The following is a 27,456-nucleotide window of genomic DNA, read 5'->3' on the forward strand; positions in this document are numbered from 1 at the left end:
GGCTAATATTTATTCTTCAATCAACATCACAAAAACAGAATAGCTGTTCATTATAACATTATTGTTTGTGGGAGTTTGCTATGTTCAAATTGGTTGATGTGCAATGAATGCCCTTCAAAAAATGCTTCAGTAACTGTAAAGCCCTTTGAGACATCTGATGGTTAAGAAAAATGCAAGTCATTTTCACAACTAGAATAAGCAATATTCTCCTGTGTTTTTATCCAGAGTGAAGTCTGGCTCATTCTGTGAAATGGAAGTTACTGTTGGCGTGAGTAAAGAAGGATAGGATACAACAGTGATATCCTGAGTTCAGAGCACACCAGGGTCTACGGGCAGAATCTTGCCAAAACAATAAAACTCTGAAAACAAGAGTGTTCCACACCGGTTTTTTGGGCGAGTTCGGCACTGCAACCTTCCCACACTCTTGTCAGTTTTTCTGACAGCTGGGAGCTTTGCGTCAGTAAGAGAAGGACAGAGCCCAAGTACAGCGAGGGAGTCGGCTGCAGACCGCTCGAGCGCCATTGCGCAGGGCGCCCCAATCTACTCGTGCACAGGGAGACCTCCTCCCACCACCACCATCCTCCTAGAGATTGAACCCTCCCTCTTTTATTCGCAGCATTGCTACCCCTAACACCAACATGGGTCGCCGGGATCAAGACCCTCCCGATGAGTCCCTGGCAGACCCCCGACATGTACCCTCTTGTCATGCTGCCCCCTTGCATAGCCCCCTCCTGCATGAACCCCCCTTGCATAGACTGCCCCTCCTAGAGTATCCCCCTTGCAGAGCTCCTCCCTGTACACCACCCCCCTTGTAGAGCTCCTCTCTGCATACAATCCCCCCCGCAACCACTTCCCTTGCAGTGCTCCCTCCTGCATAAGCAACACCTCTCCCGCCATTGTGTATACATTGCCTGTTATAGCCCCACCCCCACTCTGGCTCCACCCACTTGGCACTACCCTGGCACACTTATAGTGCTCAACTGGGCAATGCCAGGGTGCCAGGTGGGCACTGCCAGGTTGGCACTGCTAGGTGGGTACTGCTTGGCCATGCCCCCTACTATCCAGGGGCTTCAATAGCCTCCAATTCCTCTGGCATGGCCATGGCACCTGGTCCGTGCTACTGCAGAGCAGTAGTGATTCTCGCCGGCATGACCGCTCACCAGCGAGGGGGAGGATGCTGGGAGAGATGCCATGTAGGAGCAGGTACATGGTTTTAACTTAATTACTTTTATGTAAATAGGAAAGGGCACGAAACTGATCTCGCCTGCAAAACAGGGCCGGGAGGATAAGAAACCGATTCAAGCCCGTTTTTTGTCCTCACCTGCTATCTTTCCGGTTCATCGTTTTTGAAGTGATGGTGGGAAAGAAATGGAAATAAAACACAATGAAATTATAATGAATTGGTGCATAATAAATTTCAGGGAAGCACTGTCTGCACAGGCAGCAGGAGAACGGAGTGGAGCTGAAAAAGGCTCTCTATTTGTTTCTGTTCCGATGCTCTCTTTTGCCTTCCTCCAAGTTTAAGCATTCCGTGGATATTGTCAACACCTTCCTGCTCTGGAATACTGTGACCTTCGTAGCTACAAGTTCTATCAAAGTGGCTTGCCAGAAAGTAATAAGTGGTTGTGCTTTGAAAGTAATCGATTGCTTTGGGATGGTCCAAAGATGTGAGAAGGCATTAAATGTTTTTTTCTTTTTATTCATTATAAGTCTTTGGAGACACATTAAAATTTCAAATAAAATTAAGATTTGTCCATAATTGGGGATTTTAAGCAAACAGTCATTTTAAAAATGAGCTGAAGATTGGTCTTGGCCTGCTGTAACTTCCTCATAGATATGTATGCGATTTGTTGAGATTTGTCCAATAGCTGCTTAATTATAATTATTAACTTCTAGTAGGCTACATGGTTAATTTTACTAAATTAAGCAAGAAACCTCTCAATTTGGAGAGTGACTTGCCTATTTTAAAAACACATTTACCATGTTTAACTTCCTAAAAAGGTCAATCTACATTAGTGTTTGTACAATAAGGCTATACAACATTTTCTGGAATGTTCTCTATAAAACAGCATTGCTTTTCTGTGAACCTTTTCTTTGACAGCTGAAACCCTGCTTTAGGGTACATCGTAAACACCCCACCACATAATACAAAGCTATGTGATGACATAGCTCATCCATGATAATGGAGGATACAATCTCCTTTCATTAAACTATATATACACACATTGCAAAGACTGATGGGAACAACTCAAGCTGTGGCACTTTCTAAGTGTTCAGATGTCTTTATAAACCATTCAAGCTTTGTTATTCTGATTAAGAATCTCATCCAAATGTTGCAAGTCTTACAACCTTGTGACACATTTGCAGCCATCTGTTCCAAATAACTGATGCCTCACAGTTCCAGGTTATATAACCCTGAGCACAAAATATTTTGTTTATACAAAGTGCTATTTTGCCTGAAGGGATTTTTGTTTTGAAGAAAAGTCAAACATCTGAAGCTACCTGTCAACCAATTCATATGTATCCCCTCGTTTACGAACATTCATATACCCCCACCTTTCACTCAGTCCGTCCAATTACAGTTGTGCCGTGGCAGTAAATGAAGTGAATAGAATAAAAAGCCAGGTCAAGTGGCATTCATTCTAAGTAACTGGTTGGCAAACTTGGATACATTATTCGTTATTTCCGTCTCCACCTTCAGCCATATGTTGATCCAGTTTGTAAACATGACAGCAAAATGTTCGGGGTGGCAGCATTTCTATGTGTATGATAGTATCTCTGTCGAAGAACAATTGATGTGTGTAGGTCTGCAATTTAAAAAGAAAAGCTGGGTAAAACTGGGTATGCAGGAGCAACAAGCACATTTTCCATGCTTTTCTCTCTCCCCCCACACTGGCTATGCAAATGAATCCAATGAATGGCTAATTAGAAAAGTCTCAGGTTTGATTCCCACTCTATGTTGGGATAACTGCATTAGCTTCATGTGAGCGAATACAGATTAAGCTTGGAATAAGAATCTTGCTCAATATTTCTACTGCTGATCATAATGCAGAAATGCATATGTGTTTATATTCAGTGAGGACAGGATTGGATTCAGCTGCTGTAACCTCTGCAATTGAATAGATTACCAGCACTCTCACATGAAAAATGACCACTGAGGTGAGGTACCAGATGGCTACAGATTCTGATGGAACCTACCTCAGTAAGGAGTCAGGTTCCTCAGAGGAGTAGGGGAGGGAAGAACTTGGAAAAGGTCATTTACTGCAAAATTTTATATTTCAGTCCTTTGTCACTAGAACGGAGAAGGTTAAAAGGGAAAAAAATATAAAATGGTTTCATACCCAAGGATTTCCTGTAAAATGGGGTAACCAGAGCCAGATGACCAGTAGGACGTTGAAAGCTCTGCTTCAAGGATGCTGGCAAGCTAAGGCCATAAACATTGATTACCGCACCCAGGAGGCACTAGTTGATGCCAGAGGAAAATGGTGACACCTCCTGTGGGCTGGCATGCACCACCACGATGACAAGTTCTCCAGCAGCTTGGCCAATTGTGAAAACAACCCACAACTATACTTGGAAGCTTCATGTGCGGTACTTGTGGCACATTAAAAAGGCTCATATGTGGACAACTAAACAAAAGCTTGCAGCGTAGCCATTCCCTTGGACCGATCATTTAAATTTAAACAAAACCTTGGCAGTTAACTGTTCCACAGTGCATTCTCCATGGCAACACTTCTACCAGAGTCCATTTGTCTACCAATCAGAACTCTCTTCTCATGTGGTATTATTGTTGTTCCCTTTACAGCTGGTATTCTTGTGAATCTGTCCCAATGAATGCTTGACGAAAAGCTTTGAAAGTATTTCGCTTTTTTCAGCAAGATTTGAGTTCTATATGACCAACCTTAGGTTTTGATATTTTGATAAGATATCAACATCATTGCATTACTTCTGTAAATCCTACCTATTCTGTAGCTTTCTACAATACCATTCCTGCATACAATAAATGTAAAATTGTTTTCATTGTCCCTTTTACTGTGGAGTGAATATTCGGTTCTTATTCAATTGTGGAAGTAGACATTGCCATACAGACTCAAATTTTATACAGGTGATTTGAAAGCTGGCATTGTTCATCTTTGTCTATGGGAATTAGTAAAGTCCATGAATCCAATTTAACTATGTAAGTGGGTGGATTTTGAATGAGCTAATATGTCACACTATTTTTAGTAATCCTCACTGCAAGCAACTACTTAAAATAATAAAGTAACTATTAATAAAAACAGGAAAAAAATGCAAAATAGGAAAGCACACTTAGAGAACAACCTTTTATAGTCTCATGAGTTCTACAGATGGTCCCCAAATGTGATTAAGCGGGTGTTCTATTGGTGTGTCATTAAGATGCTCTACAACAAAAGTTAATTAGTAGCTAATAACCAATGGGCAATTTATTGGTCATACTTACAAAATCCCACGGTTCCCTTAATGGAACACGTTTAATTAAGATGCCAGATTGGTTGTCGTAAAGATCGAGATGAATCTTTTCTTCAGTGTCTGTTGGAGGTGCTGCTAAAACAGTCAACAGTTCGAGCTCATCCTCGTAGTCTACCATTTTAAAGGTCTTAAAAAGTGATGAAACAGCAAAGGAATAAGAATTTTTCATTCGTAATTACAACTCACTGATAACTTTAACAATCCACGCAGAGGATTTCCCATGCCTCATTTGTCTGCATAGACTGTTGTCTATAGAGGTAGCAAATATTCCAGTGTTTTACATTCTTATAATAACAACCTCTATTAATTTCAGTTAAACTTGTGCCTGTTTGCATAATTCATAAAATCACTTTTTTTCCCCACAAGATTAACGCTACAATATATACTCATCATTTCTCCATCTAACCAATAACATCAATAACAGCAACCAATAACAATCGCATTTTAAAATCAAATACACTGAAGGACATAATATGAACGACCATGAACAAGATTTATGTCCCTTGATCAGACTGACTCGGTAACTCATCTATGTTAAAGAACCTAAGATGGCACCGGAACGAGGCAACTTCTTGCCAGCTGTCCCCAGTATACCTTCTAATTCTATCTTTTACTCTCATTCTATGCTTTTAAAACAGTACTCTAACTCTTTTAAACTCTCTAATAATATCATGCTACATTCTGCACCCTCTCCTTTCCTTCTCCCCTATGTACTCTATGAATTGTATGTTTTGTCTGTATAGCGCGCGAGAAACAATACTTTCCACTGTATCCCAATACATGTGACAATAATAAATCTAATCAAATCAGGTTTGGGGGTGGAATTTTCATTATTTGGCAGAGTGGCACAGTGGGTGGGAAAAATGGGGTGGACACCATCTCCACCATATTGTGAGCCTCTTAAAACAAAATGGCAAGAGGCGTTACATCACGCTGACGGGGCGGGCTCAGCAACTCAGGTTTTCTGAAGATGGGGGTGTCCTAGTTTTTAAAAAAAGATCTGTATCCCTTACCACAGAACTCTCTGCCCTTCACCCATGGAACACCATTCCTGGACATGACCTCTCTGTCAGGGGGCTGTACTCACCTGTGTGCCTCTGGTGGGTTCTGCTCGCCAGGTGCACATCATGGAAGACCTGTTGTGGCATGATGACACAAATGGCCCTTTAACATGGGGGCGGGGTCTATTCGGGATTGAGGCTTGATAATGACATTTAAGTATATTTAAATGGCGATCTCAACATTCAACTTCAGGATGCCCATTATGTCACTGGCTGGAGCGGAGGGGGGAGATATGATGACAATTGATCAGGGAAATCCCACAGGTGTAAAAGCTGTTTTGGGACTCCCACAGGATCCCCACCCCACTGTCATTATAACTTTAGACACTCTGCAATTTAAGACATAGAAAATAATATTTTTATACTCCACCCATCTATCAATATAGGCCAACATTTTATTTGCCTTGCTAATTACTTCCTGTGCCTGCATGTTAACATTTTGAGATTCATGTATGAGGACATCCAGATTCCTTGGTATTGCAGCACTGCACAGTCTCACTCCATTTGAAAAAAAATTGCATTTCTATTCTTCCCACAAGAGTGAACCACCTCAAATTTTCCCACACTATACTCCTACTCTACAATTTTTTGCCCACTCACCTAACAGGTCTGTATCCCTTTGCAGAGTCCATGTCCTCTTACAATTTGCTTTCCTACTTATGCTACACTATTGAGGCCCCAGCAATGAGTGTTTGGAATGGGCAAACAGGAAATGTGAAACAGAATGAACAGGATAACAGACAATATCAAGTGCCATGGAATATTGGACTTGCATTGTCAACTGGTAGTTTTACTTCGCAACATATGCCATTTTATATCTCATTTGTTCTACTATCCAGCAGGTATGATAGTCTAAATACAGCAAGCATTCTGACACACAACTCTTTCAATAGAATGTTCACTTCACCAGACATTAAACAAGGATAGAGTTAGAGGTGCTGCACCTGCCACTTGTGCACTTTGGGCGGGATGGGATGGAATGGTAGTTCTCAAAACCTTGGAGCCATGTGACAAGTACGGGATGAAGCTGCAGAACCCAATCTAGGGGTTTGTGAGCATTAAGAGGGTTCAAATATTGTGTGGGAAAAATGGAGGTTTGGAGGGGTGGGGGTGAAAGATCCTGAGGTCTAGCTAGACTCTGAGGGCACGATGCTAAAAACCTAGCCTTATATGCCTTAACTGTCTTCATCTGATAATTTTTGTCAATTTAGTAGAAACCAAGTGATAAATTATCTGCTCAAATTAACTGAATTCTGCAGAAAAATAAGTTAATTTCAATCTAGCTGCAATTCCTCATCAATGCCTGTGAAACAAAAATGAAAAATTCAAAATTGTGCAAAGTTTACATACAAAAATAAATCTATAATACATATTGTATCGATTAGAAAAAGTTGCAGTAATCAGATTCATAAAATAATCAAATTCATAAGAATAAACAACATGCAGGATGTAGAGATTAGTTTAGCTGAAAGGAGCCCGAGGGAGGACAGTTCACATTTGGATAAAGTGCCAACGTATTTATTCATCTAAAATGACAGCCAAATACTGAGATCAGTCTCAAATTAAATTCTACTCCACCATTAACAAGTAGCTTCAAGACTTGCCCTGTTAAAAGAAGAAAATGAATCCAATATATTAGAGTACTCTAAATCTACAATTACCTCATAAATGTCATCGTCTAATTGAAAAAATCGCCTCTTCACAGCTCGGCCACTAGCGGTCACTTTTACTGTGCTCTCCAGCTTGAATAGGGAAATTTTTTTTCAACAGTTAAATAAATATCAGATTCCTTTTTGTTGAGTATTCACCTGTATCTAATACTTTCAGAACTCTTTATCAAGTGAGCAAACATCCTAAAGCACCAGAATAGCGCACGTTGCTTTCTTTACTCAAACGTAGATGAATTTATATATATATAATATATAAATCTATATATATGCATAGAAATATTTTCTTAGTGGGAGAATAAAAGTGTAAATTAGATTTATTGCCATGGCTACGCACGTACCAGTGGCAACACATATTAAGTAGTTGGAGTAATTTGTTTGGGCTTAGCTCCCTTTGGGCTTTGGGAATCTGCTTATGCTGGTTAATGGTTTTGGATCACTATCCTTGTCTGTTTTAAGGAGGATTAATGTTGGCTTTTTTCCCTTCTGGGTTAGCCTTTATTCCATTCATGGTCAATTTTCTTGATGTTGGGTGCTGCTTGAACCTCTGACTATTTCACCACTTCCATGTCACTATGTTGAATTATTCAGATTACGTTATTGTGGGAAGAGCAGGGTTCCCCACAATGGGAGGAAATACAAATCATGCAGTTATTTCTGCTAACCAGTGTGTTGTGGGAGGGGGTGGGGGGGATATTTTATTTTCTGAATAAGTCTAACAAGTATTCTCCCTGTTCCAGAAGCTAATTATGGAGTAATGTTGGCATACCCTGTGAAGTAGGTCAATTTCTCCTCTCTTAGCAGGGTTGAGTACATTGTATCAATTTGGGCGTTGGAGAAACTGATTGGTATCTTGGCTGGCACAGAACATATTTTGGTGACAATTGTCTCTTCTTTCTGATGACAGAAATCAGATGATTTTCGAGGAAGTGACAAAGATGATTGATGAGGGTAGGGCAGTGGATGTTGTCTACATGGACTTCAGTAAGGCCTTTGACAAGGTCCTTCATGGCAGACTGGTACAGAAGGTGAAGTCACATGGGATCAGCGATGAGCTGGCAAGGTGGATACAAAACTGGCTCGGTCAAAGAAGACAGAGGGTAGCAGTGGGAGGGTGTGTTTCTGAATGGAGGGCTGTGACAAGTGGTGTTTCTTAGGGATCAGTGCTGGAACCTTTGCTGTTTGTAATATATATAAATGATTTGGAGGAAAATGTAACTGGCTTGGTTAGTAAGTTTGTGGACGACACAAAAGTTGGTGGATTTGCGGATAGCGATGAGGACCATCAGAGGATACAGCAGGATTAAGATCAGTTGGAGACTTGGGCGGAGAGATGGCAGATGGAGTTTAATCCAGACAAATGTGAGGTAATGCATTTTGGAAGGTCTAGTACAGATAGGAAATATACAATAAATGGCAGAACCCTTAAGAGTATTGATAGGCAAAGGGATCTGGGTGTACAGGTACACAGGTCACTGAAAGTGGCAATGCAGGTGGAGAAGGTAGTCAAGAAGGCATACGACATGCTTGCCTTCATCAGCCGGGGCACTGAGTTTAAAAATTGGCAAGTCATGTTGCAGCTTTATAGAACCTTAGTTAGGCCACACTTGGAATATAGTGTTCAATTCTGGTCGCCACACTACCAGAAGGATGTGGAGGCAGTGGAGAAGGTACAGAAAAGATTTACCAAGATGTTGCCTGGGTATGGAGGGCATTAGCTTTGAGGAGAGGTTGGAGAAACTTGGTTTGTTCTCACTGGAACGACGGAGGTTGAGGGATGACCTGATAGAAGTCTACAAGATTATGAGAGGCATGGACAGAGTGGATAGTCAGAAGCTTTTTCCCCAGAGTGGAAGAGTCAATTACTAGGGGGCACAGGTTTAAGGTGCGTGGGGCAAGATTTAAGGGAGATGTACAAGGCAGATATTTTACACAGAGAGTAGTGGGTGCCTGGAACTCGTTGCCGGGGGAGGTAGTGGAAGCAGATACGGTAGTGAATTTTAAGGGGCGTCTTGACAAATACATGAATAGGATGGGAATAGAGGGATACGGTCCCCGGAAGGGTAGGGGGTTTTAGTTCAGTCGGGCAGCATGGTCGGTGCGGGCTTGGAGTGCCGAAGAGCCTGTTCCTGTGCTGTAATTTTCTTTGTTCTTTGTTGACACCTATTCACTGTGGAGTATGATCCTATGTATGCTGACTGTCCTCCAGTATCTCTCAAGTGGTGATCGTGTGTGTATACAATGTTATCATATGGATACCACAGTTGAGATCAATCCTGTCTCGCCCAAAATGTTCACACTATGCTCTAATTTATCAAGAGTCACTACAAAGGTTTTACCCCATAATCAAAGCTGATCCTGGGTACAGTACTAAGTGGTGCACTATTGAAATACATTAAATCAAGATCCCATCTTCTCTCTCAGATGCATGTAAAAGATCCTTGGAACTAATTGAATAGTGAAATCTAGCCAATATCTATCTCTCAGTCACCAGCACCATAAACAGATTAGCTGATCATTATCACATTGCTGTTTTGAGCTGTGTGCAAATATGGGATGCTGGATTTCACTACATTATAAATAGTAACCATGCTTCAACAGTTTATTATAGACATAAAGTGCTTAAGGATGTCCAGATGTTCTCTCTCACTTCAGGTACCATGCCCTCAGAGGCCATTGGTGACTATGGATTTCCATGTGTTAGCCCATGGTTACACGGTGCACCACTGCAGTGATTTGCTGTTGCTTTCTTGCAGGTTCTACCTAACAGGGAGACTCTCTCACTCTTACAGTCTGCCATAGGCATTTCAGAAGGATTTGCAAGTTGATAATTAACCTCTTTGGCCACATGATGAATGCACCTTCTGTGACCATCAGGTCCCAAATTGGGATGCATATAGGGTACCTCTGATTCAGAGACAGGAACCCTACACACTATGCCACAAGGCCTCCTGGTCCAGAGGTTGCAAAGTGCTTAATAAATGCAAATTTTTTCTTTGACAGTAATTTCACATTTGTCCATAAAGTTTCTCATACATAAAAAGTAGAACTTACACGGGGTTCTCTCAATTGGCCATCATAACTTTGGTGGAAGGTGTTAAGAATTTAAAAATGGGTAGGGTAGGATTCAGAGAGCAGATACCCAGTGAAACAGTCAAGCCAAACCTTCATTCATAAAGTCTGACATTTTATGCTAACATTTTATCTGGCAGTGGAGAAATTGCATTTAATGGGGCAGATTAAATATGAATGTTCATTAAAACAAGCAGAATTGTGAATCAGAATAGAGAGGTTATGTAGTGGTAAATTAATCAGTTACAGAGCATTGCTTAATGCAAGATGATTTATGATGATGTCAGTCAACTTATAGGACCAACTACAGATTGCCATTTAAATAGCTTGGTTAATATCCAAGACCTGTTCCATTACAGGTAGTTAACTTTTAGTAATATCACTAACATTTAACAGGTCTTTTCAAACTAATTCATGGATTTAGTCATTTACCCAGTAGTGGAAAAAAGTTAGTTCAATATGTTTCAGTATAACTTAGATCAACTTGGTCATGAAAACGTTTTGTTTGTACCTGATCTGAAAAGTCAACGTGCTATTAAAAATTGTTAACAATATGATGACAAGCCTGTACATTTAGGTAGGAGAATTGCATGAAATTCATTTAGCTTAACAGAATAAAATGCAACATTGAAAATTCAATTGCAGCCACAATCAATCATAAATGGCTAACAAGTCACAATTTCAGTGCAATTACATTCAGTGAATATCTTCCATATTTGCTTCCATTAGTGCTCATCTGACTCATTCTAGCCTATGTCTCTCTGAACTTGCAGTACTCTTCTCTCAGGACCACCGTTGTCAAGGGTGACAAAAGTGCTGCTGTTGTTGTCTGGCATATCAATTTCTATCAAGCAGAGACTGAATGCCAATTCGCTACATTTTTTCCAATCTCTCTGGGGACTGTGAACCCACCACTAAACATTGTTTTCAGGATTATGAACCTCAAATTCTCTGGTTATCTTCCCTCCATGGTCTCCAACTCATTGTTCCTGCCCTAACCCTGAACAGCCCACTTCTGCCTCTTTCTAAAGATCCAGAAACAAGACTGCCCTGGTATACCCTAAATTATTGATACCTGGCCTCCTTTAGACACAACCATTTTGTGTGAAGTATGACTCCAACCATGGAAAATCTTCCCCGATTCCCATTGACTTCCATTAGATTGGGACTCCTTCATGCCACATTGTCACGTGTTTAGTTTCTTTACCTGTCCCATTATCAGTCCCTTTGCCTTGCACCATGAAGCCTTTTGTCATTTAATGTCTCCTGTCCTCCAACCAGTCACAGTCTTTCCCTTTAGTTCTTTATCCCTTAATACGCCCTTTCACTTACTCAAAAACTGTTTACATCCCTTATTTTTCCCAGTTACATTGAAGCTCACACACCTGAAATATTCTCTCTCTACAGATACTACCAGGCCTGCTAGGTATTGAGTATTTTCTGTTTTTATTTCAGATTTCCAGCATTGACTGTATTTTGCTTTGTAACTTCCATATTTTACTACTCTACCAAGGATTACGAGATCCTCAACTCCCAAGCATTCTTGCAAAGGAGAACCAGACTGAGGTTCCTCCATTTGTCCTTCTCTTTGAGTTGGCTATTAAAACCCCAGGAAGCAACTATCAGGAGGAACTTAGTAATCCACCCGTAATGGCTGAAGGAATTGAACACAATATCACTAGGATGCCCTACTTTATGTAACTAACTGTGTTTCTTCACTCCTCTAAATTTTATAAAAGACTAAATTTGCCTAATTCTCTGGAAATAAAGCTTAACCTCCCTAAAACAGAGGGAATATTCCTTGTCCAGAATATTCCTAAACAGATGTGCAAGAGCTGAAACTCCACAGCATTTTCTTCCGAAGGAGACAAATACAAGAACATCTGGCTTCAAATATCTTAGGGATAATAGCAATGCATAAATTAAATTGGCTATGCAAAATAAACTCTTCTTCCCTAGTCAGCAGATATAGTGATGGAACAACCTGCTCATATTACTCGTACGAAGGGCAAGCACAGTAAACAAAAAATATATTTTCCCACTGGCTTTGTCCCTTGGCTAGGCACAGAGACAAAGGAATCCCATTAAATCCCCTACACAGTCCCCAAGAGCAGACTCACAGAGGCACAGCAGGCTTAACGACAATAGGTGCACTCACCACCTGAAAAAAAGTCTATGGGGGGAATCTTATCAAAAAAATTCTAAGACCAGGACAGGCGGAAAAACAGGAGAGTTTCTCACCTGTTTTTTGGGCGAGGTCAAACCCAGAATTTTATGCACTCAGTGGCTAATTGACTAAACTGTTCCTAGCTTGTAGGGAAAGGGGCAGAGCTTAAATCACCAGAAAGCCTGCTATAGCAGCAGAGGGCGCCATTGCGCATGTGCAGACCTCTGTGGCAACAAGCAGAGGGCTGACAAGTCTGTGAAAGAGACTGGTCACAGAGACCTGTCAGGCCTCTGCTGCTGCAGCCAATCTTGACGCAGCAGCCTCCTCCCCCCGCAGCTATCGCGGGGGCCCATGGTCGATCGTGAGCCCTTCCCCGCCCAGAAATATCGCCACCCCCTCCCTCCCCCACCAATCGCCAGCAGAGTGGTAGCAGGGCTCCCCTCCCTCCCTCACTGGTCGCCTGCACAGTGGCAGCAGGGTCCCCCTCCCCATACCGATTGCAGAGTGTGCAGAGCTGTTTTCCTCACTGGAGAGAACCTCTTACGGTGAGGTCACAGAGGCAAGTGAGCCCGGCAAATTGAGTCCCAGGCTTGCTAATTTCATTTACATTTATATTGAAATTTGATTCAAATAATTTATTCAGCCTCGTATCGGAAATGGGCAGATATCCAGTGCCAGTAAATCGCGAGAGGCGAGAAATCGGGCGTGAGTGACTTCTTGGCACTCCTGCGACCTTACCGGCTCGTCCCGCCCATCGGCCAGTTTTGGCGCAACGGTTAGATTGCCCCCTACATCTGAACTTCCCTTGGAATCCTGCAAGAGTTTCTGAATCTCAACAATGGACCAATGTGATTAATGATTAAAAAAAGAAAATTCAAGTTACTGTTTACCTCTCTTTCTCTTGCAGAAGAAATAGTAAAGGCTCGTAAAACCTGCCATCTCTGTACATCTTCAGATTTTTCAGACAGCTGCAACACACTGGAAAGCAGTGTTAACATAATTGAGAACAAATGTCCATCTATGTTATAAATTGCAATGGAAATATTTTGCACAATAGCAAGGATACATCAAACAACAATTGATATTTTATGTTCTTCAGTAACTGTAAATGTTTTCTTAATTTCAGTGGAAAATTCACATCAAGTTACCAATAATAACACTTTGGCAAGAACTGATGTCATATAGCACAATCAGACATAGGGACGCAGTAATAAAGGTAATAGGAGCAGGAGTAGACCATTCTCCCCCTTCAGTGTGCTCTGCCATTCAACAAGATCGTGGCTGATCTTCCACCTCAATGCCATTTTCCTGCCCTATCCCCATATCCCTTTATATCTTTAATATCTAGAAATCTATCAATCTCTGTCCTGAATATACTTAATGATTGAGCTTCCACAGCCCGCTGGGATAGAGAATACCAAAGATTCATCACCCTCTGAGTGAAGAAATTCCTCCTCGTCTCAGTCCTTCATGACATAGTCTCAGAATAAGAGGTATGTCCCCAGTTCCAGATCCCCCAGGGGAAAAATCCTTCCTGCATCAATGAATTTTCAATGCATCAATGAGATCACTTCTCATTCTTCAAATAGATTCAGTTTCCTCAATCTTCCATCATAGAACAATCCCACCATCCCAGGGATCAGTCTGGTGAACCTTCGTTGCACTCCCTCTATGCCATGTGTATCCTTCCTTAGGTAAGGAGACCAAAACTGCACACAATACTCCAGGTGCCTTTTCACCAAGGCTTCATACAATTGCATGAAAGACATTTTTACTCCTGCATTTAAATCTTCTTGCAATAAAGGCCAACATACCATCTGCATTCCCAATTGCTTGCTGCACCTGCATGTTAGCTTTTAGTGACCAATTAAGCAAAGACACCCAAGTCCCTTTGGACATCAGCACTTCCCAAAGTCTCACCATTTAAGAAATACTTTGCATTTCTGTTTTTCCTACCAAAGTGGATAACTTCATCCACATTACATTCCCTTTGCCATGTTCTCACCCACTCACTAAACTGGTCTGAATCTCCTTGAAGTTTCTTTGCACCGTCCTCTCAACTCACATTCCCACCTAGTTTTGTGTCATCAGCAGTTCACACATGTGAATAGCTGGATCCCAAGTACTGACCCTTGTGGTATCATATTATGTGGAGATGCCGGCGTTGGACTGGGGTAAGCACAGTAAGAAGTCTCACAACACCAGGTTAAAGTCCAACAGGTTTATTTGGTAGCAAATACCATAAGCTTTCGGAGCAGAGCTCCTTCGTCAGATGGAGTGGATATCTGTTCTCATTCTTCTCATATCTGAGAACAGATTTCCACTCCATCTGACGAAGGAGCTCTGCTCCGAAAGCTTATGGTATTTGCTACCAAATAAACCTGTTGGACTTTAACCTGGTGTTGTGAGACTTCTTACTGTATCATATTAGTCAGAGCCTTCCAACCTGAGAATGAACCATTTATTCCAGCTCTCTATTTTTCTCTCCATTATCTAATTCTGAATTCATGCCAGTATATTACTCTCAATCCCATGTGCTCTAATTTTGTTTACTAACCTCCTGTAGAGACCTTATCAAAAGCCTTCTGAAAATACAAATATACAAGGTCAACTGGTTTCCCCTTATCCATTCTGCTGCTCAAAAAACTCCCAACATGTTTGTCAAACAGGATTTCCTTTCATAAATCATGGGGGTGGCACGGTAGCACAGTGGTTAGCACTGCTGCTTCACAGTGCCAGAGATCCAAGTTCGATTCCAGGCTTGGGTCAGTGTGTGTGTGGAGTTTGCACGTGCCTGCGTGGGTTTTTCTGGGTGATCTGATTTCCTCCCACATTCTGAAAGACGTGCTGATTAGGTGCATTGACCCGAACAGGCGCTGGAGTGTGATGACTAGGGGAATTTCACAGTAACTTCATTGCAGTGTTAATGTAAGCCTTACTTGTGACTAATAAATAAACTTTAGGGGAGTCTAAAACTAGAGGGCATAGGTTTAAGGTGAGAGGGGAGAGATACAAAAGTGTCCAGAGGGGAAATTTTTTCACAGAGGGCGGTGAGTGTCTGGAACAAGCTGCCAGAGGTAGTAGTAGAGGCGGGTACAATTTTGTCTTTTAAAAAGCATTTAGACAGTTACATGGATAAGATGGGTGTAGAGGGATATGGGCCAAATGGATTAGTTTAGGGGTTTAAAAAAAAAGGGTGGCATGGACAAGTTGGGCCAAAGGGCCTGTTTCCATGCTGTAAACCTTTATGACTATGAAATCTATGTTGACCCCATGTTCAATTCTACCATTATTTTCTAAGTGACCAATTATCACATCTTTATAATAGACTCTACTTTTCCCTACTGCTGATGTCAGCCCTGCTTTTTCTTCTGAATAGGCCCTGAATTTTATATATTTTTTGCCCTTCTGCTAGGGGCAGTTTTTCCAGCTTTTTTCCCCTCTGGTAAAACAAGCTCCAATATGTCTCTTGCACTTAGTTAATTTTGACCATGGCTGAGTATATTATAATAGCACACTGGCTTGCTTATAGTTAGGCTTCAGTTTATCTCTCATTTTTTATCTTGGGGTAAGTTTCCTGATTACACAAGCGAGATATCCAAAGACTGGATTTGCCTACATCTGTATAATAATAGACAGATAATTGTGTTTTCTTAAATCACTGTGCTAGCAAATGTCGAATTGTGATGACAATACAAATTAAACAAGAAATCATCATTCATAGTATAGTTAGAGAAAATCAAATTTAAAAAATTAAAATAATTTAATAAAGTTTAATAAAATAATAAAAAATTACAAAACATTACAAACTACAGGTCTCCTTAGTTAACAGTATAAAAACGAAAGGTCAACTGCACTCTGCGTTTTGTATTGAGGTCCATAGATAATATGTTGTCAGGTTGAGTTCATCTAGTCTTGCACCTCAATTATCCTGGGATTGCTAGTTGAGCATAAGTTTGGATTTTCTGAACGATATACTTTTTCAATCTCCTGTTCAGTGGAAATTTGTAGCGACTGAGGTTGGTTGTGTTTAATACTTGTATTGGTTTTCTGCTTTCCATTTCTTCTGGGAGGCTGACTATTTATATATTTTTATTATTCAGCTAAATGTCTCCTCACCCCATTTTCCACCCACTTCTACCTGAAAACAAGCGGGTATTTGAGAGAAAAATGCAGAACGTTCACTAAAAATGAACAGTCAGACCACTTGCTGATCAAAGATTAATGCAATTATATGAACTTACTTAATTTGTGTCGGTCCAATATGTATGATCCTTCCGGAATCATCTGGATGAAAATATATCCAGTCAATATCTAATGTACAACATTGCATCTCCTGAATTCCATTCTCCGCCTAATTGGACAAAAGTGCATTTGACAGTTTATATCCCTCATCGCATTCTGTCAAAAAAGCAGTGTCAAACCAGTCAGAATACAAATGGCAGTAATCTAACTGCAATGCTATAATTTCACTAATTTTGATTAACAATTAAACATTTTTGTCGGCAATTTTCTCACTGTGCCATCTTTCTCAGACTTAAAGCAGTTTCAAGGCAACACCTAACATCCTTGTAAAACGGGCTATAACTCTGGTTCCCTATTCACATTACCTCTCAAAATGCAGTACTGAACTAGCAGACACACAGAGATAATTTACAGCCACCTCCACAAGCCAGAAGTATAATTCTCATTTGTTATTCTGAAAGCAGCAAGAGGGAGCCACTCCGATATTGGTGCCTGTGCAAAATGACTCTTAGGTGGGGCCTTAAACGTACTAATTGGCTACCTATCTCTGTGCAGGAAGAACAATTTGGATTTGGCAACACAATCTCACAAACTACTAACAACTCAAAAATAGGAGATTTGGTAAACAATGAAGAGGAATGCAAAAGATTTTAATTAGTCCAGGAGAGGTTGGCAAAAAGGAGGCAGATGAAATCTAACGTGTCACATAGTACTTTTTGGGAAGAAAACCAAGGAATACAAGTACACATGTAGGGTAAGACACTGAACAACGTGGATGAACAGAGACTTTAATGAAATTTTATGTTTGAGCCCCCAAGTCCAAGGTAGTTAAAATCATAACAAAAACTCTGTAGAACTGAGTAGACAAAAGATCAGGCTGACTTTTAGGCCGGATGGGGACAGGCACAAAGGCAGGCACATGACTTTGTGCCACAGGCCGGCATGCAGGTTCCCTAGTTCCATCCAACCAACCCATCCCCCTCAACCTGGCCATTTTCCTGAAGGCGGTTTAAGTAGTCAGCAGGACATCCGATGGAGAGGTTGACCCTCCACAACGGTGGCCCGGTTGCTGCGGCTTTTTTTTGCTGAATTAAAAATGTTGAAGAGAGTGTGCCTCCATTTTGGGATGCCTCTTCCTCACTCAGTGCAGTTTGTTGCCTTTTCAGTACTGGAGGGTCTCCTATTGGCCTGCCAAATTCAAGAACCCTGCTGGGTGTCCTTAATTGAATGATGCACTTGTCCTCTGGCCACTAACTGGCTAATTCATAGAAATCATAGCCATGTTCCACATGCAGTTTGACAATGAGAGCAGGGATCTGAAACAACAGGAGAAAATCATGCGCGTTGTTAGGCCAGAGAGAACTAACTATGTGCAGTTTTTGAGATCTCAATCTAGAAAGCCCTAGAGAATGTGCAATTTAGATTCACTAATTTTGTGCTAGGAATGGGAAAATTCAGCTGTGAGCACAGATGTGAGATACTGGGGCTATTTTCAATGGTACAAGAATTAAACAGCTTAATTAGTTTTTTAAAAAAGTTAAGCCGAGTTTTGGCAAAGCAGGAAACACTATTTCCTTTGGTTAAGGAATCATTGACTCAGAAGTTTTCAACTTAAAATTATCACCAAGAGGGCAAAACAAGTCCAGAGGGATGTAGTTATTCAGAGGGTTGCTGGAACAAGGAATATTTTACCTAAGGAAATGGTTGAAGCAGGGACGAGCACATCCTTTAAGAAAGTTGGATCCAGGGTTAAAGGGAGAAAGCAGGACAGTAGGATTAGTTCTGGATTGTTCCAGTGTAAAGTCAGCAGAAACATGAGAAGATGAATTGAATGGATTCTTTTTATTTTCTAAACTTCTGTGGTTTCATGGTTTTAAAAGACACAGATTAGAAATACTGCCCAACGGCAAACCCATGTTGCAGAAGTATCCAGAGCTATTGTGATACATTACCAGTTCTTTATCCTTTAACGAATAAATATGGTAGATGCCTTCCAGTTTCTTTTGATTAGGAGTAATGATGTAATGCCAGGGGTGTCCTCCAATCTGAAAAGCACTTTTAAGACAAGAAACTTCAAATAGGACAGGTGGACAATCTGTAAAAATAGGGTTTCATGTTTATATTGACAGTGAGCTACTAATGCATCCTAATTCTGGATAATACAAGTAACAAGATTTTGCATTAAAATACCTGTTATTTTAATATTACATGGAATTCCAAACGGAGCTGCACCCACAATTCCAGTTGTGTTATTCCATTCACACTTTTGTCCAAGAGTACATTGTTTCTGTGTAAACTATGTAAAGACAAGAATGTTGATATTTATATTTAAAGAACATTTCAGACCACAATGTTAAACACTATGGGTGGAATTTTCCCATCCCGTCTGCCACGGGAATCGTAGCAGGTGGCACAGAAAATTCAGCAGACTATGCAAAGGTCCATTGGCCTGGGGCGAGAATTTCCAGTCTTGGGGTGAGTGCAGCCGGAAAATCCGCCCTTTGGTTAAGAGTTTGCACTCCCTTTTACATTGGGAGTGAATGGTGATAGGAGCACAAAATCTCACGAGAGAACCCAAATCGCATTATATGTCGGCAGGAAGTCCCATCACAATTGACCTTGCCAATGACCTAATGGGATTCCCAATAGTGTCCCATTAGGATAAATTTAAATCTAATTATCAGGCCACTATGCCTCATTACCCCTATCCGTTGGTGTGAGGGTATGCCAATGTGTAGTACGACTGATCTCCCACAGCATGCACCTGACAGACAAACCTGTCGGAGGAACTCAGGTTAGTACAATGCTCAGGGGGGGGATAAGGAAATGCCTGAGCTCGGGCAGTGCCGGGGGGGGGGGGGGGGGGGGGGGCGGGCTGTTCTAATTTTATACACCAGAGCGGCCTATAAAATGGTGTCCAATCTCTAAAAAACTAAGTTGTTGGTTTGCTTTTTTTTCTAAGTTGCTAATGATACGGCAGAGAAAGGCACCACTGGGGCCAGTGGCTCCAATGCTACTTTTCATACCAATGCAACACTCTGCTTCAAAAGGGGAAAATTCCACTCTTTTGGTTTCCATTTGAGAGTGTTGTATGTTTATAAAAAAAACATTGTGCCATCTGGCATGGATTTTACAATATCCTGCCCTTTGTTCGGCCAGGGAGAACTGTGTGCGGTTCTGGAGATCCCATTCCAGAAAGCACTGGAGAATATGCGATTTATATTCACTGATTTTGTGCCAGGAATGGGAAAATACAGCTTTGAGCACAGATTTGAGACACTGGGGCAATTTTCAATGGTACAAGAATAGGAGCAAATTAAGTAGAGATTTTTCAAAGTTATAGAGTTTCGGTAAAACAAATAAAGAAACACTATTTCCTTTGTTGGGGGAATCATTGATTCAGAGGTTATCAATTTATACACAGAGTTAACAAATTTCTTATAGCTTTTATTGTGTGTAAACAAACCAGTTAAACCAAAACATTATACAAGATAACATGACTGTGCTATGTAAGTAACTTCTTAAAAAGTAATGAAAACCTCAAGGGTTATTAGTCCTCCTGTTAATGGGAACATTGGCTTAAATTCTCCAGCCGTTCACGGGCCGCTGCCAGTGAGAATGGAGAATTTGATACTCAGCCAAATCTCCATTCAGTGTAGCGGGACTGGAGGACCCCAGCTGCGGGCAAGGTCAGGGAATCCAGTCCATTATTTTGAAACATTTTGGTCAGACTCAAATTAATTCTGTGTTTTCTGCTGCATTCGGGGCCTTTAAAATTATTATGGACAAGCTAAGGCAAATGATGAAGTTTTACAGTACAGGATACTGCCAAGACTGAAATAAAACGAAAGCAAAAACCTGATAAAATCAAACATGACTGAGGACGCCAAGCTTAAATTTTAAAAGTCTAAAGATTACAGTGAACCTTGACTTTGATATGGTTAAAAAAAAGAAAATGGAAACATATTTGCAAACTAGAAAGAGCCAGAGAGAAATATTCTGAACAATACTAACCATAATACTGTCAATAAAATACAGGAAGATGATGAAAGGAATCATCCACTGACATACTATGACAACTTAGCTGAATTAGTAGCCCATTTGCGTCTTTAATCAGAAGGTTGTAGGTTCAGGCTGCACTTCAGAATTTGAGCAGGTAATCTATGTGCACTCCAGTGCACTACGAAGTTGGAGGTGACATCCTTCCAATGAGACATTAAGTCAAAGGAATATCAGGCATTCTAGTAGCATTCGCCTGCAATGTCCTCATTTACTGTTTCTCATTAAAACCAAAGTTTCAGTTTGTTGGTTCTTCTAATTTTCCTCCTTGGAAAATACTTTCTATTCCAAAATCCAATCCAGAAGAGTATTTGCTGATGTTCGTTTAATCTACCTTTGACCTACTATACTTAAATACCTCACTAAATTCACTTGTTATCTATATCACACTCCTTGAACTCCTGATATTTTTTGCTTGATGAAAACCTATTTCACTTTTCCTCTGATGAAATCATTATTCTTGACAATTTCAATAATAAGCAACATTGAATTAAGATACTACTTTGCATTTAGCAGCGCTGTTCCCATTGATAGGCGTCACGTCCAACAGATTCAGCCTTGTCCAGCATACACTACATTCTCATTTTACCTTCTGAACAATCCACTGGAAACTGTAAAGCTTCACCAGTCCCATGCTGTACGTCACAATGAGCAAACCGTGTGAAACAGTGGCATCTGTCACATTGTTTCCAAATATCTGTAAAATGTAATGCTGTATTAAAAGGTTTACTAAATTATAGTAATCACAAATATCACATGTTGGGCTTAAACGAGATATACAAGGCAAGTTTCTTTTTTACACAGAAGGTGGTGGGTGCCTGGAACCCGCTGCCGGGGGGGGCAGTGAAAGCAGATACGATAGTGACTTTTAAGGGGCATCTTGACAAATACATGAATAGGATGAGAATAAAAGGATATGGTTCATAGAAACATAGAAGATAGGAGCAAGAGGAGGCCATTTGGCCCTTCGAGCCTGCTCCGCCGTTTATTATGATCATGGCTGATCCCGGAAGGGTTGGGGATTTTAGTCCAGTCGGGCAGCATGGTCAGTGCAGGCTTGAGAGGACCGATGGGCCTGTTCCTGTGCTGTAGTTTTCTTTGTTCTATTTGAACTCTATCCTAGTTAATTTCTGTATTTAATATTGTAAAATTGAGTTTGGTTTTATAATTGAAAGTATTTTAATTCAAGAATGATACTCCCAAAGTGTACTTGCAACCATCAGTTTTGGCCAAATATTTAGAAAAATGTAGTATCCGTGTGTAAATACAACTCCTAAACAATGAACATATATTGTACAGTCACATGTTTTTAAGAGCTGCAATAGAATCATAAAATGTAGCGACACAGAAGCAGGCCATTCACTCCAACTGATCCATGTCAGTTTTTATACTCCACAAATGAAGTATTTTTGCTGACCTCTCCCTAATGCTCATTCATTACCATCCCACAGACTAGTAGAAATTATGGGTGGAATTCTCCCATCCCACCCATGGCAGGTTTGGCAGTGGGCAAGAGCAGAGAGGAAATAAGTGTTAAACATGAAGCGTGTGCAAGTCTAGATTTTAAATGTAGAATCATAGAATAGAATCCCTACAGTGCCGAAAGAGGCCATTTGGCCCTTCAAGCCCACACCGACAACAATCCCACCCACAGGCCCTATCCCCATAACCCCACATATATACCCTGCTAATCCCTCTGAGTAACACTAAGGGGCAACTTAACATGGCCAATCAACCTACCCCACACATCTTTGGACCGTGGGAGGAAACCGGAGCACCCGGAGGAAACTCACGCAGACACGGGGAAAACATGCAAACTCCACACAGACAGGCTCCCGGGGCCGTGAGGCAGCAGTCATTGCGTTAAAGGAAAATGTGAAGCAAGGGATGGAGAGGTGTTTGCTTTGGAGCGGAGGCACATATCTAGGGAACTTGGTTCATACTTCAGTTTCTTTAAAGTTAAAGATGGTTTATTAGTGTCATAAGTAAGCTTACATTAACACTGCAATGAAGTTACTGTGAAAATCCCCTAGTCACCACACTCCAGCATCTGTTCGGGTACACTGAGGGAGAGTTCAGCATGGCCAATGCACCTAACCAGCACATCTTTCGGACTGCGGGAGGAAACCGGAGCACCCGGAGGAAACCCACACAGACGCGGAGAGAATGAGCAGAATCCGCACAGACAGTGGCCCAAGCCGGGAATTGCTGTGAGGCAGCAGTGCTAACCACTGTGTTATCGTGTCGCCCCATAGTTTCTGAAGCATAGCCAGGTCTTGGAGGCAATGGTACAGGACATTTGGTGCTGTGAGATGTGCAGGTTAGGTGGACTGGCCATGTTAAATTGCCCCTTAATGTCCCGAGTTGTGTAGGTAAGGTGGATGAAGGGTTGCGGGGATCGGGCGAGCGGTGGTGCAGACTCGATAGGCTGAATGTTCTCCTCCTCACTGTAGGGATTCTATGATTTGAGCTAAAATGAAGATTGTAGTTTGCTGAGATAATTAAATAGTTGATAAAGGATTGTACATAATGAATCTTTAACAGTTCCATGGTGTAGGAGTCAGAAATTATGAAGTGAGGAATTGGAGGTCTTGATGTCAGAGAGGTGCAAATGGGAATGGGGCAGTGTCCCTACTAATGAGGTGGGCAGAAAGCAGGAAGTGGTCAAACAATTTTCCATAAGTGAGTCAGACACTTATTTCCTCCAATTTGATTTCTTTGCCAATGCTTTGTTGGTTGGTTTAATGTAATACAACCGCAAATCAGTACTGTGAAGAAGCCTGTGTGGAGTACACCCAACTGGAAGTAGGCCCGATGCCTGACCACAATAGACAAGTTTGGAGTGTGTACTCCACGCCCACAGAATAGGAAATCAGTTGAGTATAAATGGGTTTTGTATGTAGATGGTCAGCCACAAACTGCTGAAGGTTGAAGGTGACCCATAAATTGGACGAGATCCCGAATGTGGTAAATACATGCTCTACAAGAATGAATACAGAGCTGTCTATTACATGACTAATGCCCAGATTTCACCATTTCATGGATTGCTATCTTTAAATAAATTGCTTTTTTGAGGTAATTGTTAAATAAGAGACAGAAAAACACAGGAAGTAATTTTTGATTCAATTAATTCACCGAATACAGCATGAGGATTTTTAAAAAAATAAAGCAACTTACATTTTTGTCAATACCCAGCATTCCTACAAAAGTAAGAGGTAGAACTCGGAACAAAGCTAAATGTATAAAAACGGAATGCTGAATTCCAGCCTGAAAGACAATAAAAATTATTATTTAAAAGTAAGGCAACCAGAAAACAATTCAATTACCGGAAAGCACAAAACATTCTGATATTCAAAAATTTTAAACCAGGGACCAACGTAACTAAAAGGAAATGATGAGAATGTCCGCAGGTGTCACAGGAGAGCCACACCATGCGGGTTTGACACTGCAATGTTATGTCAGTTTGTAATTAACAAGGGGTCTCCTGAACCTTGTGAACACATTTTAAACCTATCAGTAAAGTTAATCTCCTTGGACCCCATGCCCCAAATTGCTGCTATCAGTATGAGACTGCTAGCCATATAGGAAAGCATTATAAACGAGTTGTCTGCTATAGCTCTTCTGTAGTTATCTTGTATAGTTAGAATTTATCTGCTTATTTGAAATAACTACTAGGGTTAATGCAATTAATAAATTGTGCCAATGCAGGCTTAAAATTAAACACCTCGAGCAGATAATAGGTAGAACAGGAAGAACTTTTTAAGATGTTGTGCATAGGCCCAGTAATGAGAATAGTTTGTGCGCTAACAGGCTGCTTTTGTTGTGACAGGAGTAACTGTTGCCTGCAATACTCCACCCAGGAATTTCAAGGTACTTTACTACATACAAGAACAAAATCTAAACATGCTACCACTGAGGATAGCTGAACAGCAACTTGACAGAATTAATCAATTCGTTCAAAACATTTTATAACATTAATATCAAGTTTTTGTTTGGTGCTAATCATTGATTGTTATTATCACTGTGCACAAGGATTAAAAACTCTGGTATAATCATTACAAAATTGTTTACTGCTAAACAATGGCTTTCATTTTCCTTTGAAAATGTACCTGTTTCTGAAACTGGTTGCATCAAAATGACTGCCATTGTTTGATAAACTAAGTGGCATCCATTTGAGTGCACATTCGAGTTACAAGTTGAAAATGCTTTGTAGAGGATTGCTAACAACATTGATAGTCTTTACCTGCACAGAGAAACATGTGGCAATGAAGGGAAAAAAAAACAATTTGCCTTCAGTTGCTTGCTAATTCCAAAAGGTTTTCTCTCTAAGTTAGTCAATGGTTGGGTGTTCAAAATGAATGCTGACTATTGACGGTAGCTAATTAGCCATAACAAGTATAGAATCTCACAAAATCCAGTGCAGTTTGATATCAGCACAGTAGATAAACCAGCACCACCACACTGTGTATCATTTTCACTACTCACCGCTCTAGCTACAGCTGTAACTTTGTTCTGTGTGGTCTTGACTACTATTGTCTCTTGAGTATCATCCCAAGTCAAATACCTGTTAAGTATACAAATGTTATACCACATCACTTTAAAACAGGTTTAAAGCACAAACAGACTATTCGGCCCAACTAGTCTGTGCTGGTTTTTGTCCACCAGAGCCTCCTTCCCCCATTTTTTGTATAACCTTTACAGTATACCCTTCTATCTTTTCTTTCTCAGATACTTATCTAGCTTCTCCTTAATGTATCTATGCTAGTTGGCTCTATTATTCCATGTTGTAGCATATTTCATAGGCTTGGCATTCTTAGGTAAATTAGTTTTTCTAAGAACTCACAACTTAATTTATTAGTGAATAGTTTGGATTTATATGGCCCCTAATTTTGAAATCCCCTATAAATACCAACATCTTCCCAACGTCTACCCTACTGAACCTCTTCATTTTAGGTATCTCTATCAGACCGCTTCTCAGCCTGCTCTTTTCAAGCAAAAGGGCCGTTATCTGTTCAGACATTCCTGATAGCTGTAACCTCTCAGTTCTAGCATCATCTTTGCAAATCATTTTTTAACATCCTTTTTAAAAAAATATTATGGCGGCTAGAACAGTGCATAGCACTTCAACTGTGGTCTCACTAAAAGTTTTATAAAGTTTAACATATATTTCCTTGCTTTTAAATTCTATCCTCGAGAAATAAACCCCAGTGCTTGGTCTGCTTTTTTTAATGGCCTTATTAACCTGCATTGCTGTTTTGAGAGATTTGTGCATCTGTAACCCTCGATCCCTTGCTCCTTTACCCAATTTAGATTTTTATTATCCAGGAGGATGTGGCATGTTTAATTTTCCTCCCAAAATGCACCACCTAATGCTTATCTGTGCTGAAATTAAATCTCAATTAAACACCCGTCTTGTAAATTTATTCATGTTTCCTTGTATTTTGTCACTTTTTAAATGAACTACAGCCCCCAATTTGGTGTTGTCCTCAAATGTAGGACTTGTGCTGCCGGTTCCCAATTCCAAATCTTTAAGTTTATTTATTCGTGTCACAAGTTAGCTTACATCAACACTGCAATGAAGTTACTGTGAAAATCCCCTAGTCGCCACACTCCAGCACCTGTTTGGGCGCACTGAGGGAGGATTTAGCAAGGCCAATGCTAACCAGCACGTCTTTGGACTGTGGGAGCAAACCGGAGCACCCAGAGGAAACCCATGCAGACACGGGGAGAACATGCAGACTCCGCACAGACAGTGACCCAAGCCAGGAATCAAACCTGGGTCTCTGGCGCTGTGGGACAGCAGTGCAAACCACTGGGCCACCATGCCACTACTTCTGCCCTCATCCTCACTTCCCACCCAGCCAATGTGACGTCACACTAATGCAAATCACAGCCGGTTTTCAAAATGAAAACAAGTCAATGTGACCACGCCAGGGTTGCACAGCTAAGTAGAGCTCTTTATTGGTGAGGGCATGCCTAGGCATTGCTTCCAGCACTGCCAGGGGGCAATGATTAATGTAGTTTAATGTAATGCAATTTAATGTAAACTGTCAACAACTGTGGTCCCAGAACCCATCTCTGTGGAACACATTTTGCCAATCTGTTTAGCTGAACTTAACCTTTACTCTCTGTTTCTGTTTTATAGTCAACCTGCTATCCATTCTGTCATCTGTTCCCTGACCCCATGTGTACTGACCTTAATTATGAACCTATTACGAGGTACCTTATCAAAGAATACTGACAATTCAAAGATATTACATTCATCACACTACCTTTTGTCTAATCTGTTGATTCCTTGAAGAGTTCAAGCATGGTCTTCCCTGCTAAAATTTGTGCTCAGTATCCTTTATTATATTCTCATTTCCAGATGTTTTTCTATTACATCTTTACTAAAAGATTCTGTGCATTTTTCCATACATGTTAAGATAACTGGTGTACAGTTCCCTGAACTCACTCAATATTGGTTTCTACATATAGGAATCACGTTTGCTTCTTGGCAGTCTTCTGACACTATTCCTTTTTCTAATGCAATGTTTATATAAATACAATGGTGGAATCTTCCCAAAGATGCTCAGGCAAGAAAGCCAGTGTGAAGCTTGTAGGCTTCTCTTGCCATATTGATTAGCAGTCTGTGCAATTTCGAAGGGGAAGGAAATTCAAATAGTCAGCTAGAGGAGCGGGGCCGAAGAAAGCCGGA

The 27,456-nt window shown here is 40.8% G+C and overlaps 1 protein-coding gene across 2 annotated transcripts in view; it reads right to left on the reverse strand.

Annotated features, from left to right (window-relative positions):
- Positions 1–1,701: 1,701 nt before the first annotated feature.
- Positions 1,702–27,456, reverse strand: part of dcaf17 (ddb1 and cul4 associated factor 17) — a 42,388-nt gene continuing 16,633 nt past the window's right edge. For both annotated transcript variants that reach the window (XM_078228355.1, XM_078228354.1), the window contains exons 6-15: positions 25,245–25,323; positions 23,937–24,026; positions 21,349–21,456; positions 18,891–18,996; positions 18,653–18,795; positions 16,700–16,809; positions 13,346–13,433; positions 7,211–7,291; positions 4,460–4,615; positions 1,702–2,807 (exon numbers count right to left, since the gene is read on the reverse strand). In XM_078228355.1, coding sequence (XP_078084481.1) covers positions 2,673–2,807; positions 4,460–4,615; positions 7,211–7,291; positions 13,346–13,433; positions 16,700–16,809; positions 18,653–18,795; positions 18,891–18,996; positions 21,349–21,456; positions 23,937–24,026; positions 25,245–25,323 — 1,096 coding nt within the window. In that variant the 3' untranslated portion in view covers positions 1,702–2,672. The remainder of the gene's footprint in view (positions 2,808–4,459; positions 4,616–7,210; positions 7,292–13,345; positions 13,434–16,699; positions 16,810–18,652; positions 18,796–18,890; positions 18,997–21,348; positions 21,457–23,936; positions 24,027–25,244; positions 25,324–27,456) is intronic.

The sequence above is a fragment of the Mustelus asterias genome, chromosome 14 (assembly GCF_964213995.1).
Source record: "Mustelus asterias chromosome 14, sMusAst1.hap1.1, whole genome shotgun sequence".
Taxonomy (NCBI): domain Eukaryota; kingdom Metazoa; phylum Chordata; class Chondrichthyes; order Carcharhiniformes; family Triakidae; genus Mustelus; species Mustelus asterias.